We start from the raw sequence: 15043 nt of genomic DNA on the forward strand, positions 1-15043 counted from the left end.
TTTTTTTAAAAAAAAAAAAAAAAAGTATCAGCCAATACTGTCAAACATGAGATTCCTCTTTTCTTTTTCATCTGGGAATGGACTCCTGTGGCTGCAGAGTTGATACATTCGATCTGGTGAGGTCTAACAAGGTAGTAAAATATGATACGAGCAGACTTGGGGTTTGTGCTGAGTGCTGTTACTTGCACATCTGCAGTCTCTTCTCCTTTGCCATACTCTGGAGCCTTAGGGGAACTGCAGAGCTTTAGTGCAAGCCAGGATCTTGATAGTCATTAGTCTCTAAATGAAATTAGTATAACCAATGGATCAAGAGGCTTGGGGAAAAGGCTTCCAAGCAGCAGTGCTTACTGGAAACTATGCCTGGTTCACTCCTTGTAAATCAGGCTTTTTCTAGGGTAGGGTTTTAATCTTAATTTCCTCTCAAACCCTTGGTGCTTTCCACTACAGGATTGGGAATTTGAACGGAAGTAGAAGCACTACAGGACTTGGCCTCAGATTTATGGCTTGCAGTTGTTCAGTTTCAGTCAAGTTTTGGACTTGTATTGAGCATCAGCTTGAAGAAAGCACGTGTGTACTTACACACAACAGACAGCAGGAGATACCTTATCAACCAGAGCAGAGATGAAATGATTTCAAAGTAAGAAGCATTAAAAAAACCCAAAACTATACATAATCTGTATGTTCTATGGAGCTTCCAAACCAACATAGAAATGTCAATATAAAAATGTTTCGCTGGAGCGAAATGTGTTTGCACTCAGAAACCTTAGAGGGCAGCATTGACTTGATTAGCTCTTTCCCAGCCAGGTTCTGTCTCATTTTTCCCTTCTGGTAGAAATGTTTGGTTCAGGTTTCTGACTGAGGAGAGGTTTGGGTATAACTTGAAGTCCTCTCTCTAATGGAACCCTAAAGCCCTGGCAGTACCCACAGCTTTAGTAAGTCAGTAATTAGCGGGACAGGGCTGGTTTGCACCTGTGGTCTGGCTGCCTTGTAGTGTTGGATCCAATAGCTCTGCTACAGCTTCCCCACCCGTTCAGGCACTGTCTTGAAGCAACACATTAGAAGTTGTCTTGGAAAATTATTTTTATTTGCAAAGATTTTTTGATTTATTTAATTCTGAGGAGCAAGCCTTCCTTGTGCACCAATTGAGGGTCTGGCAGGCTTGGCGGAGAGGTTCCAAGTGCCTTTTTGGTGGAGTAGGTCTGGAGTTGTGCCTTGCTCCATCTCACTGCAGGAAGAGAATCTCAATTTAAAGCACTTCCATCAGGTTTTGAGTCTGGCATCTCTAGCAAGAGGGAAGTGAGCCCTTGCACTTGAAGTTTAAATAATTCTGGTAGCTTTTGTTGAAGGTTTTGAGGTTCCTCTTGAAACACTCTGCTGCCGCCTTGTCACACTCACAGGTACCTTTTTGGCATGAATTCCCAGATCCTGAAGGAAAACAAGGGGAGGGCGAGAGCTTGGAGTTATCTTTCAGGTCATCCCCATGAACCCTAGGGTGGCTGATGATGAGTCCTGTTGCCAGCATCCTCCCCCTGGGGCATGGAACTGTGTGGCTACAAACCAATAATGACCCTGGAGGGAGCGTTCAGTTTACTTTATATAGAGATTTGTTTTGGTCACGAGGAAGTGCTTGGTTTTGGTCCCTTCACCCAGAGATGGTGTTTTTTGCTTCGGATTGGCACAAGGGACAGCTGGGACATCAGGGTGACCCCATCCAGATTAGAAAACCTCAAGTGTTCTGTGTCCAGTTTTACTGGATCAATATTTGGCCTCTACAGAAGGGGAACCCCCATCCTTTGTAGCTCTAGACTTTACCACGGCTCCAGCTGGTAGGTTAGCACCACTCCTGGCACCTTTCCTTCACTTCCACCCCCCTCCCCAGCAAGTGGTTTCCCAGCCAGGTTAGTTTGAAGGACACCAAGGAAGGGATTCCCTAGAAGTGTAAGTGGTTGGGCCTCGTGCCATCTCTTACCGCATGTGATCTGGCCTCCCTTGATGGAGACTGTGTAAAGGACAAGGTGGGGAACGCAGGTCAAGGATGACAACTTCTTGTAGCAGCAGTCGTGGGCATGGCAGCACCTGGTGTCACATGAGATCTGATCAGGGGAGAGTGGGGAGCAGAGGGGAAACGGTGGTGGTGCACAACCTGTGTGTGCTGGGTGCAGTGCAGCGCTTGCTGAGCAGCTTCATTCACCTGAACATTCCCATTTTTCTGCCTCAGCAACTTGGTGTGACACCAAATGGCTGCCTTAATTAGCCCAGGTTTGTTCAGGGATCGTCCTCCTTTTGTAAGCTGGTGAGCAGCTTTTAAAGGCACGCGTTCAGGTTACACTGTCTTTTGGCATTGCTACCTCAGCTCCAAGCCTCATACGCAGGGAGAGGCAGAGAAGACAAATGATCTAAGATTCAGGAAAAGCCCCATGTTCTTCCCTGCTCTGCTTGCTCCGGCTACACCCTGCCTTGAGCTCTGGGAAAAGAGGGCTGGCAGCAGCCCTCTGCCTCCTCACTTACCAGTCGGTTGCATCCACCGGCCTCTTGGATCCCCCGAGTCCACAGTGGCAGCCGTAGCCATTGTAGGACAGTGCAGACTTCCCAGTCTTCTCTTTAATCATGGAAGCAAACTGAGCCACGTTGCAGCCCGCGGGGGCCAGCCCTGCAACTGGAGACACACTGTTAGTGGCGTTGGAAAGAGAACCCCCTAAAAACGGACTGAAAAACAGGGGCCATCAGCCCAGCCTTGCCCCATCACTGTGCAAGGGGTACTCACGGCAGACGAGGAGCACCAGGAGCTTCATGGCCTCGTGATGGGCAGCACTGGAGCAGGGTGATCCCAGGGTGCTGAGTGTGAGCCCAGTTGCATTGTTTTATAGCCGATGTGTGTCTGCTCAGCGCGATTCCTCCTTTGATTTCTCCAAAGTGGGCAAATATTGACAGTCCTCGTATTGGTTCCATTACATGTACAAGCTGCTGTTGGCATCTTGGAGGCCTGCTGAGGTGCAGTTCCCTTTCTTGTGAATGTCGGGATGCGCTTTGATGGGAGGGCAGGGGATGTTTATATGGACTGGAAATGAGTGAAGTCTTGTCTGTGCATGACTCTGATTATCTCAGTACTTTCCACAAATAGGGAGAACTGGGGGGAAAACCATAGCAGTGTTGTCTCTAGATGGCTTCTGAAAGCACCATGCTGTCTCTTACTGTTTCCCTGATTGATTGCTTGCACAGGGAGAAAATGCAGAGTGCCAAGTATCTTCCCTTTCTGCTGTCCTGACGTGGGTGAGATGCAGAGATGTTTTGTGCTCAGTCCCAAGTGATGCTAAGCACTGCACGTCTTTGTGCCCCAGCAAGTGCTGTAACAACATTCTTGGGGTCTGGCTGGGGTTGCTGGTAATAATTAGTTTGGCATGATTACATGGAGTTGCCTTCTTTCTCCCCCGTGCCCTGTGCACCAATTCCAGTGCTGCTTTCAGCACTTGTGCAGCACCTGAGCTAACAGAGCTGCCTGTGGAGCTCCAGGTAAGCTGGTTTGTATAGCCGGATGTCCCAGCAGAAAAATATATCAAATTTAAACAGAGAGAGAGTGTTGCAACTCATCCTGGTGTGCAGTCTGTCAGCTGAATCACCTCAGTGTCCCATCCAGACAAGGACACGATCCTTGATTTACACCTTGCAAACAGCAGCTGCTTGGTGCAGGGCTGCGCTCTCCTTCCTAGTGGACGCTCGTGCCCCCCCAGGGCTAAGCAGTGGGTGCCTGGTTTGCAGCAGTGGAGGGCATTTCTGATTCAAGGGACACTTCCTTGTTCAGGGATGCTTCCTTGTTCAATAGGTATTTCCCAGTACCACTCATCACATCTGGGACAAGCTAGAGCGTGAATTGCAGCTGGCGCTCCTGTGGACACCAGCTTTTGTCACTGTTTTGGGGGTTGTGCTTTGTTGCAGAGCCCCACGGGGTTTGCAGCACTGCCCAGGCTCTCCCATGAGGTCAGCTGTGCTGAATTTACCTGCAGGGCAGAAAACCTGCCATCGTGAGGATGCTTGGGGTGAGAGGAAGCAGCTGTTGCCTGAACTGCCTTTTCCTAAGGGACATGCTGGAGATTGTTGCAAAATAAGGCCCAAACATTCTTTTCTGATGAGAAACATGTTTTGTTCTGCTCTGACTGTGAGGCAAGTGTGATTTCCCCGCCGTCCCATCGCAGCGAAGCTCGTTGGCAGCCAGCCCTCCTGCAGCATCCTGCCTGCCCACTGACTTTCACAGCAGCTTCCATTTCTCTGCCTCGGGGAAGCTGCAAATTGTAGGGAGCTGAAGGCTGAAGGGTGCCAGTGAGCACCATGGGGGATGCATTGCCCTTCAGGGAGCATGGACTGGCTTCTCCTTTCTGCAAAAAGGGGATGGTGCCATTGGGCAGCCATATAAGCGGGCTCTGGACCCTGCTGCTCAGCTCTGCTCCTTTGGGCTGGGTGATTTTTTTTTTATTGGTGTCTCCACAGGAAGCCCTGCTAACAGATAAGCTTCCCTCAGTGCTAGGGGTTGTCACTGAACACAGTGAAGTCACAGAAGACCGAAGCTTTGTGCTCTCTGGTTTTATTTTGGAGCAACATACAAGATTCTGCAGCGAAGCAAGAAGCTGAGGGAGCCGACATCTCTGCAGTGATTTACCAATGGGGAGCTTGAGCCAAAAGGGGTGGACGCCAACAGCAAGACTGCTTCCATCATCTCGCCCTTTGCTGTGACAAGGCACAGGTGTCTGCTCCTCCCTTGTTTTTCTGAGCAGAAACATTCCATCTGCGCTGCCCCCCTCACACCCAGTGTCCGATGACGCAGCTTCACAAAAGGGCGGCTGTCCTCCTGTCGTAACCAAAAAGCCTCGAAGAAGAGCATCGGGAGGCGCTCCTGGCGCCGCGCCGAGCTCCGCTTTGCTTACCAGCATGGAGGTGGGTTTATGACGAGGAGCCTGTCTCCATCAGCAGCGCCTGCCTCGACACCTGCGCAGCGCCCGGCTGCGAGCCCGGCACAGCTGAGCCAAACGCTCACACCTGCAGGCTGCGCGCTGGCACCACGTCCCGGAGCCTATGGGAGCGAGAGGAAGCACGGCGCTGGGATGGTGGCTGTAGGAAGAACCCAGCGAGCTGCCGGGGTGGCAGTGGGGACTTTATCAAGGTGCCAGGATCCTAAAGCGTGGCCGTGGGGACTTACTGCAGGCAGGGACCCCCGGCTGGGGCACAGGGAGGCGTTGGGTCTGTCCCACGCGGCAGCGGCGTGCGGCCAGCTTGGCATAGCAGCAGGCACGGAGCAGGCAGCACCTGCAGGGAGAACGAGAGCCTGGCCCTGACCCAAACAGCCTGCTAGCTGCTCTCCAACCTGCCTCCTGCCCCCAGTCACCCAGGGCAATCCTCAGCCTGCTCCCGCTGTTCACACACCCACCTCTTCTCAGTTTTTCTCCCTGCAGCCTCTCTCAGAACCCTAGAATATCCCAGATTGGAAGGGACCCATAACGATCACTGCGTCCAACTGCTGGCTCCAGCCTTTCTGCACCCTGGTTTTCAGACCAGCCCTGCCCCGTGCTGCCATCCCATCCATTTCAGCTGGTGCTCTCTGCCTTGACAAGGCTGCAGGAAGGGGAGCTAATCACTTTCGCTAAATCCTGTTCCCCTTCTGCTGCCGCTTGCTGATGCTGTACCTGTCCATGAAGGCAGCGCGACCACGGCCCCAGCCCGAGCCACAGCCGTGGGCAGTCAGGTTTCCCACGGTGCTCCCTTCCAGCCCCGGAGCAAACGTGTGCGGGTGCTTCCCACGAGCTGTGAGCATGCCTGAAGCGACCGGAAAATGGGATTTTGTGAGCGAGATAAACAAGCCCCGGTCGGCTGGAGCGGAGCAGCTTTGGCTGGGATCTCCTTTTCTGTCGCAGCTGCACTCACCGCAGGCGAGCAGCAGCGCCGGCATCAGCAGGACCTTCATCTTCCTCTCACCTGCACCTGGGGGAGAAACGGGCGCTGCCCTGCCAACCTTGCCCAGCTGAAATCACGTCGAATTCCTCCAGAAGTTGAAGGGAGGGAGGCAGGAGGGCTCCCTCTCACGGTGCTGCTGCCTCTTGGCCAAAAGCAAGCGCATTCCCGTGCTGTCCCACCGCCCACCCCTCCAGCTCGCGTCCCACCGCCCCTCGCACCAAAGAGGACTTGGCAGCAGCATCTCCTCAGCTGACATTTCCCCTCAAAGCACTTCATCACGAGGCAGATAAAAAGAAACCAGCTCAGCGTGCCGCCTCCTCCCCCTCCTCCTAACCCCCCAGCCCTGTTTTCACTTCTGCAATGCGATGACCCCCAGCAGCAGCAGGGTCAGGCTTCTCTTCTCTTACCGGGAAATGGCACCGGTTCCAATTCCGATCCCTCGCTCCTGGCCGAGCGCTGCCCTGTGCCTCCAGCTCCTGCCTGGAAGTGCAGAAATGCCTCTCGCCTGTCCCCACACGCCGTCCTGCTACGCCCCGTCCCTTGCCGGCCAAACCCACAGCCTGGTGTGACGCAGCCTGGAGCCCCTCGCTGCTGTCCAGGGACCCCCAGGCACCGTTCCAGTACCCCCTGCTGCTCCCTGTAGCTTTCTGCAACAGCCCAATACTCTGCCACTGTCTCCCAGTATTGTCTTGAGCTTTCCAGTATGCCCCAGTGCTATCTAGAGACCCCCAAATGCCCTCCCAGTAACCCCCAAGAGCCTCCCAGTATGCTCCCAGTTCCCCCCATTGCTCTCTAGATGCCCTCAGCACTTTCTCAGTGCTCTCAGTACTGCCTACAGACCCCAGGCATCCTCCCATCTTCATTTTTTGGGTCCTGAGCTTCATTCTTTATCTTACACTCCAAAATGCCACTTGGAGGTTCTAACCATCCTGATTTTTGGTCACAAGATCCCTTTTTGAATATCCAAGTACTAACTTTAGGGGCTCGTAATCCTGTTTGTAGGACCCAGACTCTTCAGTCTAGGGAGTTATTCTTTGGGTTCACAAGTTCAGTTATAGGCTGCAAGTCATGATTTTTGAGGGTTCAAGTCATCTTTTCTCATTCCCTATGCCCATTTTCAGGGTCCATAACCTATTTTTCAGCTCCCCAAACCCAATTTTGTTGATCTAAAGCCCCATGCTGAGTGTCCAAAATCTCATTTTGTGAGGCGTTAGAAGAGTACTGGGTGTCTGTAGGTTGCACTGGGGGGCACTGGGAGATTCTAGACATTACCACAGAGCACTGGCATTTAACTGCAGGGCTTTGGGCAATGCTGAAACTCAGTGGAAAGGCACTGGGAAACCTTTTACACTAAGCAGCTCTAGCAGGGGACTGGAGGGCTCAAGACAGCACTAAGCTGCACTGGGAAGGCATAGAGAGGTTATTGTGGGTGCTATGCAGCACTGGGAGCATACTGGGGATTTCTAGCAAGGATTGGGGTCCACTGGGAGGGTGTTAGGAGGCTCTGGACAGCACAGGGAGGTGATTGAAAGGCTCTGGATAACACTAGGGGGCACTGGGAGGTTACTGGGAATACTCTGGGTCTCTGGGCAGCATTTGAGAGCGCTGTGAGGCTATTGAGCTGCTCTGCATAGCACAAGGTGGTGCTGCGTGTGTGCTAGGAGGCTCTGGAATGTAATGGGAAGCACTGGGAGGGCAGTGCTGGGCTCCAGCTCACAGAGGACCAAGATGATTTAAGCACATAATTTATTTTCACATCGATTCAGTCCAACGTGAATGCGGGTCCGTGCAGAAACTCAGCTCCAGAAGCGAAGCAGAGAGCCAAACCCAAAGAGTCTTTGCTTTGCACGTGCTCACCGCCTGCACTGGCTCTTGAGGTACAGAACATAGCGGCGGTTGTAGCTCCTCGCGCTCCTCTGCAGGCACAGCCCCAGGCTGCGGTCGCACTCACAGGACAGCTGGGCACACCACGAGTCCCTATCTGCGAGCAGCACGGATTTTGATTGCGTTTCATTTCATTTTGAGAAGGGAGGAGCCCCTTTTTCAGCATCCCCACTTACTGCAGGTGAGGCGGCCGCTGCGCCAGCTGTACTGATAGTGCTGCTGCTTGGCGTTGCAGTGGTACTTCTGGAGGCCGTCGTAGCAGGCATCGTGCAGCTGGCAGCATCTGCGCAGGGCTCTGAGCTTTCAGATTTTCCCCCCTGCTTCCCACACCCCTCAGATTCGAACGAATAAATTTGAGCAGGGAGATTTTTAAATGGGTGCTTACCTGTCTGTGGCATCCTTGGGCTGCCCGTGGCCCCCCACGCCGCAGTAGCAGCCATAGAAAGAGTAATGCAGCACGGCGTTTTTCCCCGTCAGCTTTGTGACCACCTGCTGCAGCTGCCAGAGGCTCCCAGCAGCCGGCGACGAGCCTGGAGGGGAATCAGTGTGATGACAGAAACACTTTTCTCCCCTTTTTTGTCATCCCCTTGGTATCCCCTGCTATATTCCACCACCAAGTCATCTCACCACGGTCTTACCTGCTGTGCTGGAGAGGAAACTCGTCCCCAGCACAGGGGAGCTGTTATCTGGGGGGGTTGTTACGTGTTTTGGGGAAGTGGTGGTGGAAAGTGAAAGCTTGAGAAAGCCACAGCTCTAACATTTCTGTTTGATGCAGGTGTGGCTGCCCTGACAGCACAGGTGAGGACACTTACCCGAAGCAAACAGCATGGCCAGTGCAAGGAGAGCATTCATCTTTCCTACCGCCCTGGAAGAGGAACCCAACGCCAGGTCATCTCCCCACTGCACCACCAAGCCTCTTGCAGCAGGGGACCTCTCTCCTTCCTGCTCCCCAGCTGGGGATGGAGCAAGGAGGCAATGCCCACTGCAGCCCAGCTTTGGCAACAAATGCTGCATTTTGGGTGTCAGGGATGGAACAGTAAAGAGCAGCGGGTGGTGGAGAGCAGGAAAAAAAGCAGAATGTAGAGAAAGCTGAAGCCCTTGAGGGGACACAGCTCTGGACTGCTGTCTCAGACTGCCTTTCCTCTTCTGCTCAGCACTGCTTTCTCTGCCTGTGCCTCCATCCCCACTTGCAGTACAGCTTATGGTTAAGGTAGGAAAGGAAGGAAGGTGTTCTAACCCTGCTCACCTCTGGAAAGCCTCTGCCGCTCATGGGTGCGTGGTTGGCATGGCTCCATTTATATAGGGCTTGCTTTCACTTCCACAAACCTGTGGAACACTCAACTCATGCAGTTCTGGAAGTGGGGCTTTTCTATAAAGGAGAAAGCACCATCCTTCCCCTTAATGTGAATGCAGGAAAATCCCCCTGCCTCTATCCATGCCAGCAGTGATGACAGCAAAGCGGTGTCACTTCCAGTGCAGGAGGAAGGCAATACACTCTGCCCCAGCCCTAGCAGCTCGGGGGTGTTTTCCACTGCTTTACCAGCCCTGCTGGTGCTGTATTGTGGGATAGCCAGCCCTGATTCCGAAGGTGTAAATCAAAGCCCTAAAAAGGGCTCACAGGGGGCAGGCAATCCTTGAATACTGGCAAAAAATGGCTTTTCTGACTGCAGTAGGAAGGGATGAATCCCCTGACTATCAAAATATGAAGTTTGCTCTGCATGTTAGCTCTGGGAGTGAGTTCAGAGAAGAAGGAGGGGATGTTGGGAGAGGCCACCAGCCCCAGCCTCGCTGCAGGGAAGTGTTGCTGACAAACCCCAGGGAGTTTTACTTGGTGGCATGTTATTTGTCCCCATTTCTCAATGCTGGGGATTGAACGTGGGACAGACCCATCTCTCACCGGTCCAACAGCAAAACACCACAGAGCATTTTTCACACCGTTTATTCAATTCCTTTTTGCTGGAAAACAAAATCAGTAGAGAAAAGAGAGGAAGAAGGGGACAAGAACTCTTCTGGGGAGCTGGGGATCTCCAGCTATCGCATGTGCCCTGCTCACCCTGCGCATCACCTCACTGGGAGGAGGGCTGCAGCCCCTCTCAGCACCCACATCACCCTGTCCTTCCCACAGCAACGAGGAAAGGCACTCAAAACAGGCAGACGTGCAGATTTCAGCACTGCAGCTTGCTCCCTCTGCACCTCAGCTTGAAGTAGAAGCGGTAGGACACGTTGTAGGAAGGCAGAGCGCTGGCAAAGCACGAAGCCATGGCCCTGTCACACAGGCAGGTCTCTCTCTTGCACCAGCTTTGCTCATCACCTGCAGGGGGACAAACGTGATGCTCTGCCCCAGTGCTGCTGTGCCATCCCCGTGCTCTCACCGCCTCGCCAGGCAATCTGCTCCCTGGCACTCACCGCAGGTGATGCCCCCATCGGTGACATCGAATTGGTACGGGGTTATCAGGGGGCTGCAGCTGCTCTCTCGCAGCTGCCTGTAGCAGCAGTCGTGGGCATGGCAGCAGCTGCAGGAGATGTGTCAGAGGTGAGAGAAGCGCCAGCCCCAAATGTGAGGTGACTGCGAGGAGCACGTGGCCCGGCAGCAGCATGATTTTCCAGGTACTCACGTGTCAGTGGGGTCCACTGGGGTCCCTCTGCCCCCGATGCCGCAGAAGCACCCATACCAGCTATAGGAGAGCAGGGCACTCTTCCCTGTGGTCACTCTGATCATGCGCTCCAGCTCCAGCAAGCTGCCACGCGCCGGAGGCAGCCCTGCAAAGAGTGATGGGGGGACAGAGTGGCATCAACGTGGCCCATCACCCAACCCCCCACAACCACACTGAGCATGGCAGGGAAATGGCAAAGCTCGGACAAAAGACACTCAAAGCCCGTGAGTTTGTATGGGTTGTGTGCAGGGGGTTGAGACCCCAGCCTCACCAGCCGACTCACCGTAAGCCAGCAGCAGGGCGAGCAGGAGATTCCTCATCTTCATGATGGAGGAAGAGGACGGCGAGCAGCACTCTGGGACTGGTGATGAAATGGGGGCAATAAAATCCCACCCTCCTCTCCCTGCGGCTCTGGGGCTTGGCGGGTTTGCTTTATATGGATAAAGAGGGGAGAGATCCTCCCCCTGTCCCTTGCCGGTGCCCCTTGCACAAAACCAGGAAACCTTGCTTGCTGTAGGGATACAAGTGGCTTGTGCCCTAAAGATATCTGGTCAGGTGGAGGCTCTGGCTACAGACACAGTGCTCCAGCCTTGGCAGTGTAGCTAGTGAGTACTGTTAGCAGCTTGTCCTCTGCAGCCCTTCAGTTGGTTGCTCTTCAGTCTTTCCCATGCAATCTTTGCCAAATCTGGTACAACCAGCGTGTGGGAGAAGCCTGAGGCTTCTCAAAGGTTCTGCAACATGAGACCGTGGGCAAAGCAGGCTGGAAGCCATGAGAGCCCCATCGGGGATGCCTTTGGAGCACAGGTTATTGAATCACTGCAGCCACAACGTGATGCAAAGAGAGGCAGAGCGCCTGAGGAGATAACACACAAAGGCTGCTATCACTGCCGAGCAGCCAGGCAGCCCAGAGCAAACAGACAGCAGGCTCTGCCTGTATTCATAGGCACTGCTCCACCCTTGGTAATTAACCCCACTTCCAAGGGAGGAAATCTATCAGTAAGAAAACGATGCTTTGTGTGCACAGTGAGGGGGGTGAGGCTGGAGGCAGCTCTGGTCCCACCCTGCCCCACACCAGGTGGATCGGGGCCTTTTGTGGAGGCACTGGGTTATGGCGCTCGGTGAGTGTGCTGGGCGGCTCTTGGAAGGAGCTCTCGTCCCAATGGATGGATTTGGGGTTTATTGCAGTTCTACCCAGTGGAGTGGGGCTGTGTGGTCGCCCTGCTGCCACGCTCCCGGGGTTTAAACGCTCATCCTGAGCAAAGCAGAAGGCTCAGGTCAGTTTTTGGGGTTAAAACAGCAAAGTTAGGGTGAGCCTCGGCCGTGACATGGCGCCTGGAGGACCGCGGCAAGGGGGCGCTCTGCCCAGCGCGGCCGCTCCTCTCTGTGGTAGCCGGAAGTGGGGCGGTCGCCGTGGCAACGCGGCTGTGTTTACCGGCGGGCGCGGGCGGCACCAGGGTGGCAGGTGTGAGGCGGCGGGGCCGGGCCGTGGGGCTGGGGACTGGGGTCAGAGATGGGCTGTGAGGGCAGGACTGGGCTCAGCTGTGGGGCTGGGGACTGGCTGAGGGTCTGGACTGGGCTCAGCTGTGGGGCTGGAGCACTAAAGGCTCTGCTAGGGAGCTGGGCTGCACTGCGGGGCTGGGGCTTACCCCAAAAACGGGGCCTACTGCCACCCCAAGACATGGGGCGCAGCACTTTGGGTCCCTGTGGGTGCTGCAGTGCTCTGTCCCAACCCCGTGGAGCAGCTCGGGCACCCAAACTTAAACTGCTCTGTGTTGACAACACGTGTGGTGCTGGGGGTCTGGAGACCCTCATTTGGAGGAGTCTCATTGTGGTGGATGAGGGCGTTTTGGTTGTGTGGGGTGTAACCATGTATCTAAACGTTTATATAAGTCTGTATATAAGTGCTGCAATGCATTCAGAATTTCCTCTTTGTTGCCTTGGAGCACGTTTGTTGGCAGGAGTCAATCAAACACCCCCGTGTGACTGCAGTTGGCAGGAGGAGCGTGTGTTCTGCTGCTCCTCAGAGCCCGGCCTCGAATGGGCACTGAGTGGTTGTTCCATTCCTTCTGCTTGTTTTGGGGAGACCAGTCAGCTGTAAGCAATTTGTGCACTTGCAGTGGCGTGTGTTCCTTTGTCTCTGGCTGCCAGCACTGAGCCACAGGTTTCAGTCCATGACGCACCAGATCTTTGCTATTAGATGATATGCAGCACAAAATCAGCAGGGAAATTAAGGCCATTTTAGGCTGTTTCCTGTAACTTTTCATTCTGCTTTCCCAACTGCAGGTGTCTTGGGAAGCAATGGCCACAGCAGCTCTTCTGAACCCAGTACAACTTTGCTGCTACTTCCCTTCAAGCACGGCGCTCTCTGTCTTTCAGCCAAACGCCATCACCATGCACATGACCCGGCCAAAATCTGCCAAGGGTCGCACGAGGTCAACCTTCAATTACTCTGGGACCACAGACACCTTTCCTTGTGCAGTGCCATCATCGCCAGCAGCTCCACATGACTTACAGAGCAGCCGGAGGGCATCATCTGTGAAAGCAGTGTTTCCCTCCGGCCAGATCTCCCCAGAGGAGATCCCTGAGCTCCTGCAGCAGGTGCCGTTGCGGAGCTCGTCCTCCCTGAACAAATACAGAGTGCTCCCCTCCATTGGCCGAAAGGGAGTGGAGGGTGCAGCGGAGCAGAGCGGCCGTCTGGATGCGAGCTGGGGACAGAAGGGTGCTCCAAAAACTGCGGTTCCTTCTGGAGAGCAAAGATCTGCCTGCAGGTCACCAGAAAGCCATGTCCCTAATGAAGAAGCCTGGTGTGCTCCTGAGAAGCCAGGAAGGAAAAAGAGCTCTTTGTTATCAACTCTGAGTTTGGAAGCACCGCTGCAGAAAGAGTCACGATTGCTGCTTGCTATTCGGTCTCCCTCCGGTCAACGGTTTGAACATCACTTCAAGCCCACAGACAGTCTCCAGACAGTCCTTGCTATAGCAGAACACCAAGCAGCTGCCAAATATGAACGCTGCAGCATTGAAACCACGGAGGTGCCCAGACGGAGCTTCCATGACCTCAGCAGGTCCTTGCAGGAGTGTGGGATCCCCCACAAGTCTGTGCTGTGCATCCGGCAGGCCGAGCAGCAGGATGCCAACCTGTAAGCTGAGCCGAGCACTGGAGCAGCCTGGTCCTCTTCATCTTTCTACAAGTTCCCTTGAAGCAGACTCGTGTTGAAAAGCATGTGTTGAAGTGCTGCTTCAAGTGTACCCACCTAGGCTGACTGCAGGGACAGTGTCTTTTATCCACAAGTTCCTTCCTGAGTGCCACCAACTTTGGTTTTGAAATTAAGGATTTTCTTCTTAGCTGTTTGTTCTGTCCTTAGAGCAGGAACCTTCTTCTGCGTCCTTTTCTCTGAAGGTGCCACTTCCCAGAAGGGATCAAGCATTCGGGAAGACAGAAGCAGAACTGTTTTACTCTGTGAAACTCAGCTGGATTGTGGTTGTATTGGTGAGCAGTGGGATTTTCTCCTCAGTTTTTCTTCTCTTGTTTGATGACTGGTAGTTCAGAGGAGCTGGACAGTCAAGGTGGGATGCTGCAAAATACTCCATTTAATGCTTTTATGCTGAAATGAATTAGTCTTCAGGCCAAGTGCTGCAGTGGGAGGTTTGGTTGTTTCTTTTGCTTACAATTCTGTATTAATTGGCTTTGGGAGAGGAATTGGCTCATCCAGCACTTTTGTTTTACTGAACCAATATGGCTCTTGCAAAGTTGTTTTGTCAAAAGTCGCGAGTAGGGCAGCTTAGTATGTCTGTGCTAAACAAATGGGCAGCTTGCCACACAGCTGAGCTCATTTTATAACATCATGAGGAAAACCCAGGCTTTCAGCTCAGCAGAATTGCCAGAGCAGCTCACAAGAGCGATAACAGTAGAAAATTCATTCCAGTATTGACCAAGAATGTTGAATCTCATTCCAAAGTCAGTGTTCAAGGGTCCAGGTCTCTGCTGCAGCTGTTGGTGAGCAAGCTGTAGGTATGCCAGCATCTTCAGGGAGAGCATGAGACCTGGAATGCTTTCATCAGACCTTTCACAGCTGCTCTGTTGTGATATTTGCAGCAGCCTTGAGAACGTGGGCAGCTCAGGACCACGGATGTGGGTGGTAGAAGAAGAGCACGGCAGCGTTAGCAGGCAGGGACTGGTGCCTGCTGTGTGTGTGTGATGTCACTGCTGCTGTCAGAGTATTTTCATACAGTGTGATGGTAAAAAAAAATAATCAATAAAACCTTCTCAGCTAAAATTTGAACTGGCAATGATTTCTGTTTGCTGGAGGCTCGGCCTCCTCTTCACCAAGCTGAATGTTCCAGAGATGGCCTGGATCAGACAGCTCAGCCCTCTGACCGACCTGTGGACTGCAGTGTCTCCAAAGAAGTGTATTTTTCTACAGGAAAGTGCATCAAATCTCCATCTAGGCAAACGCAGTGCAGGAAGAAGCTGCTGCCCCAGTTTTCCCCCTCTGCCCTTTGCAAACTGGTCCCTGTACGAGCAGGAGGTGAAGCATCACCTTGAGATGTCCCTGAATAGAAAATGG

The 15043-nt window shown here is 53.4% G+C and overlaps 5 protein-coding genes across 9 annotated transcripts; 1 reads left to right on the forward strand and 4 right to left on the reverse strand.

Moving 5' to 3' along the window:
• Window positions 1-16: 16 nt before the first annotated feature.
• Window positions 17-4316, reverse strand: LOC125703348 (group IIE secretory phospholipase A2-like). 2 transcript variants are annotated; one of them, XM_048967712.1, is made up of 4 exons: window positions 2765-4316; window positions 2509-2656; window positions 1970-2076; window positions 17-1425 (listed from the first exon to the last, which is right to left on the reverse strand). In XM_048967712.1, the coding sequence occupies exons 1-4, from the start codon at window positions 2790-2792 to the stop codon at window positions 1283-1285; spliced, it is 426 nt and encodes a 141-aa protein (XP_048823669.1). In that variant the 5' UTR covers window positions 2793-4316; the 3' UTR covers window positions 17-1282. The 2 variants fall into 2 exon arrangements, with proteins under 2 accessions (XP_048823669.1, XP_048823668.1); XM_048967711.1 differs by having other exon boundaries at window positions 17-2076.
• Window positions 4317-4351: 35 nt separating this feature from the next.
• Window positions 4352-7449, reverse strand: LOC125703347 (phospholipase A2 crotoxin basic subunit CBd-like). 4 transcript variants are annotated; one of them, XM_048967710.1, is made up of 6 exons: window positions 6159-6307; window positions 5911-5967; window positions 5673-5802; window positions 5189-5295; window positions 4917-5062; window positions 4352-4832 (listed from the first exon to the last, which is right to left on the reverse strand). In XM_048967710.1, exons 1-5 carry the CDS (start codon window positions 6214-6216, stop codon window positions 4956-4958), a joined length of 459 nt encoding a protein of 152 aa, XP_048823667.1. In that variant the 5' UTR covers window positions 6217-6307; the 3' UTR covers window positions 4352-4832; window positions 4917-4955. The 4 variants fall into 4 exon arrangements, 3 of the variants coding, with proteins under 3 accessions (XP_048823667.1, XP_048823666.1, XP_048823665.1); XM_048967709.1 differs by having other exon boundaries at window positions 4352-4858; XM_048967708.1 differs by having other exon boundaries at window positions 4352-4840; window positions 6159-6304.
• A 282-nt stretch (window positions 7450-7731) lies between these two features.
• Window positions 7732-9116, reverse strand: LOC125703350 (basic phospholipase A2 Cdr-13-like). The gene is made up of 5 exons (XM_048967713.1): window positions 9071-9116; window positions 8637-8689; window positions 8210-8354; window positions 8001-8107; window positions 7732-7921 (listed from the first exon to the last, which is right to left on the reverse strand). Exons 2-5 carry the CDS (start codon window positions 8674-8676, stop codon window positions 7794-7796), a joined length of 420 nt encoding a protein of 139 aa, XP_048823670.1. The 5' UTR covers window positions 8677-8689; window positions 9071-9116; the 3' UTR covers window positions 7732-7793.
• A 760-nt stretch (window positions 9117-9876) lies between these two features.
• On the reverse strand, window positions 9877-10829 carry LOC125703351 (phospholipase A2, membrane associated-like). Its single transcript, XM_048967714.1, has 4 exons — window positions 10762-10829; window positions 10440-10584; window positions 10231-10337; window positions 9877-10135 (listed from the first exon to the last, which is right to left on the reverse strand). The coding sequence occupies exons 1-4, from the start codon at window positions 10802-10804 to the stop codon at window positions 9990-9992; spliced, it is 441 nt and encodes a 146-aa protein (XP_048823671.1). The 5' UTR covers window positions 10805-10829; the 3' UTR covers window positions 9877-9989.
• Window positions 10830-11899: 1070 nt separating this feature from the next.
• On the forward strand, window positions 11900-15025 carry UBXN10 (UBX domain protein 10). Its single transcript, XM_048967700.1, has 2 exons — window positions 11900-11940; window positions 12762-15025. The coding sequence occupies exon 2, from the start codon at window positions 12777-12779 to the stop codon at window positions 13617-13619; it is 843 nt and encodes a 280-aa protein (XP_048823657.1). The 5' UTR covers window positions 11900-11940; window positions 12762-12776; the 3' UTR covers window positions 13620-15025.
• Window positions 15026-15043: the final 18 nt, after the last annotated feature.

This window comes from Lagopus muta, chromosome 21 (genome assembly GCF_023343835.1).
Source record: "Lagopus muta isolate bLagMut1 chromosome 21, bLagMut1 primary, whole genome shotgun sequence".
NCBI lineage: Eukaryota > Metazoa > Chordata > Aves > Galliformes > Phasianidae > Lagopus > Lagopus muta.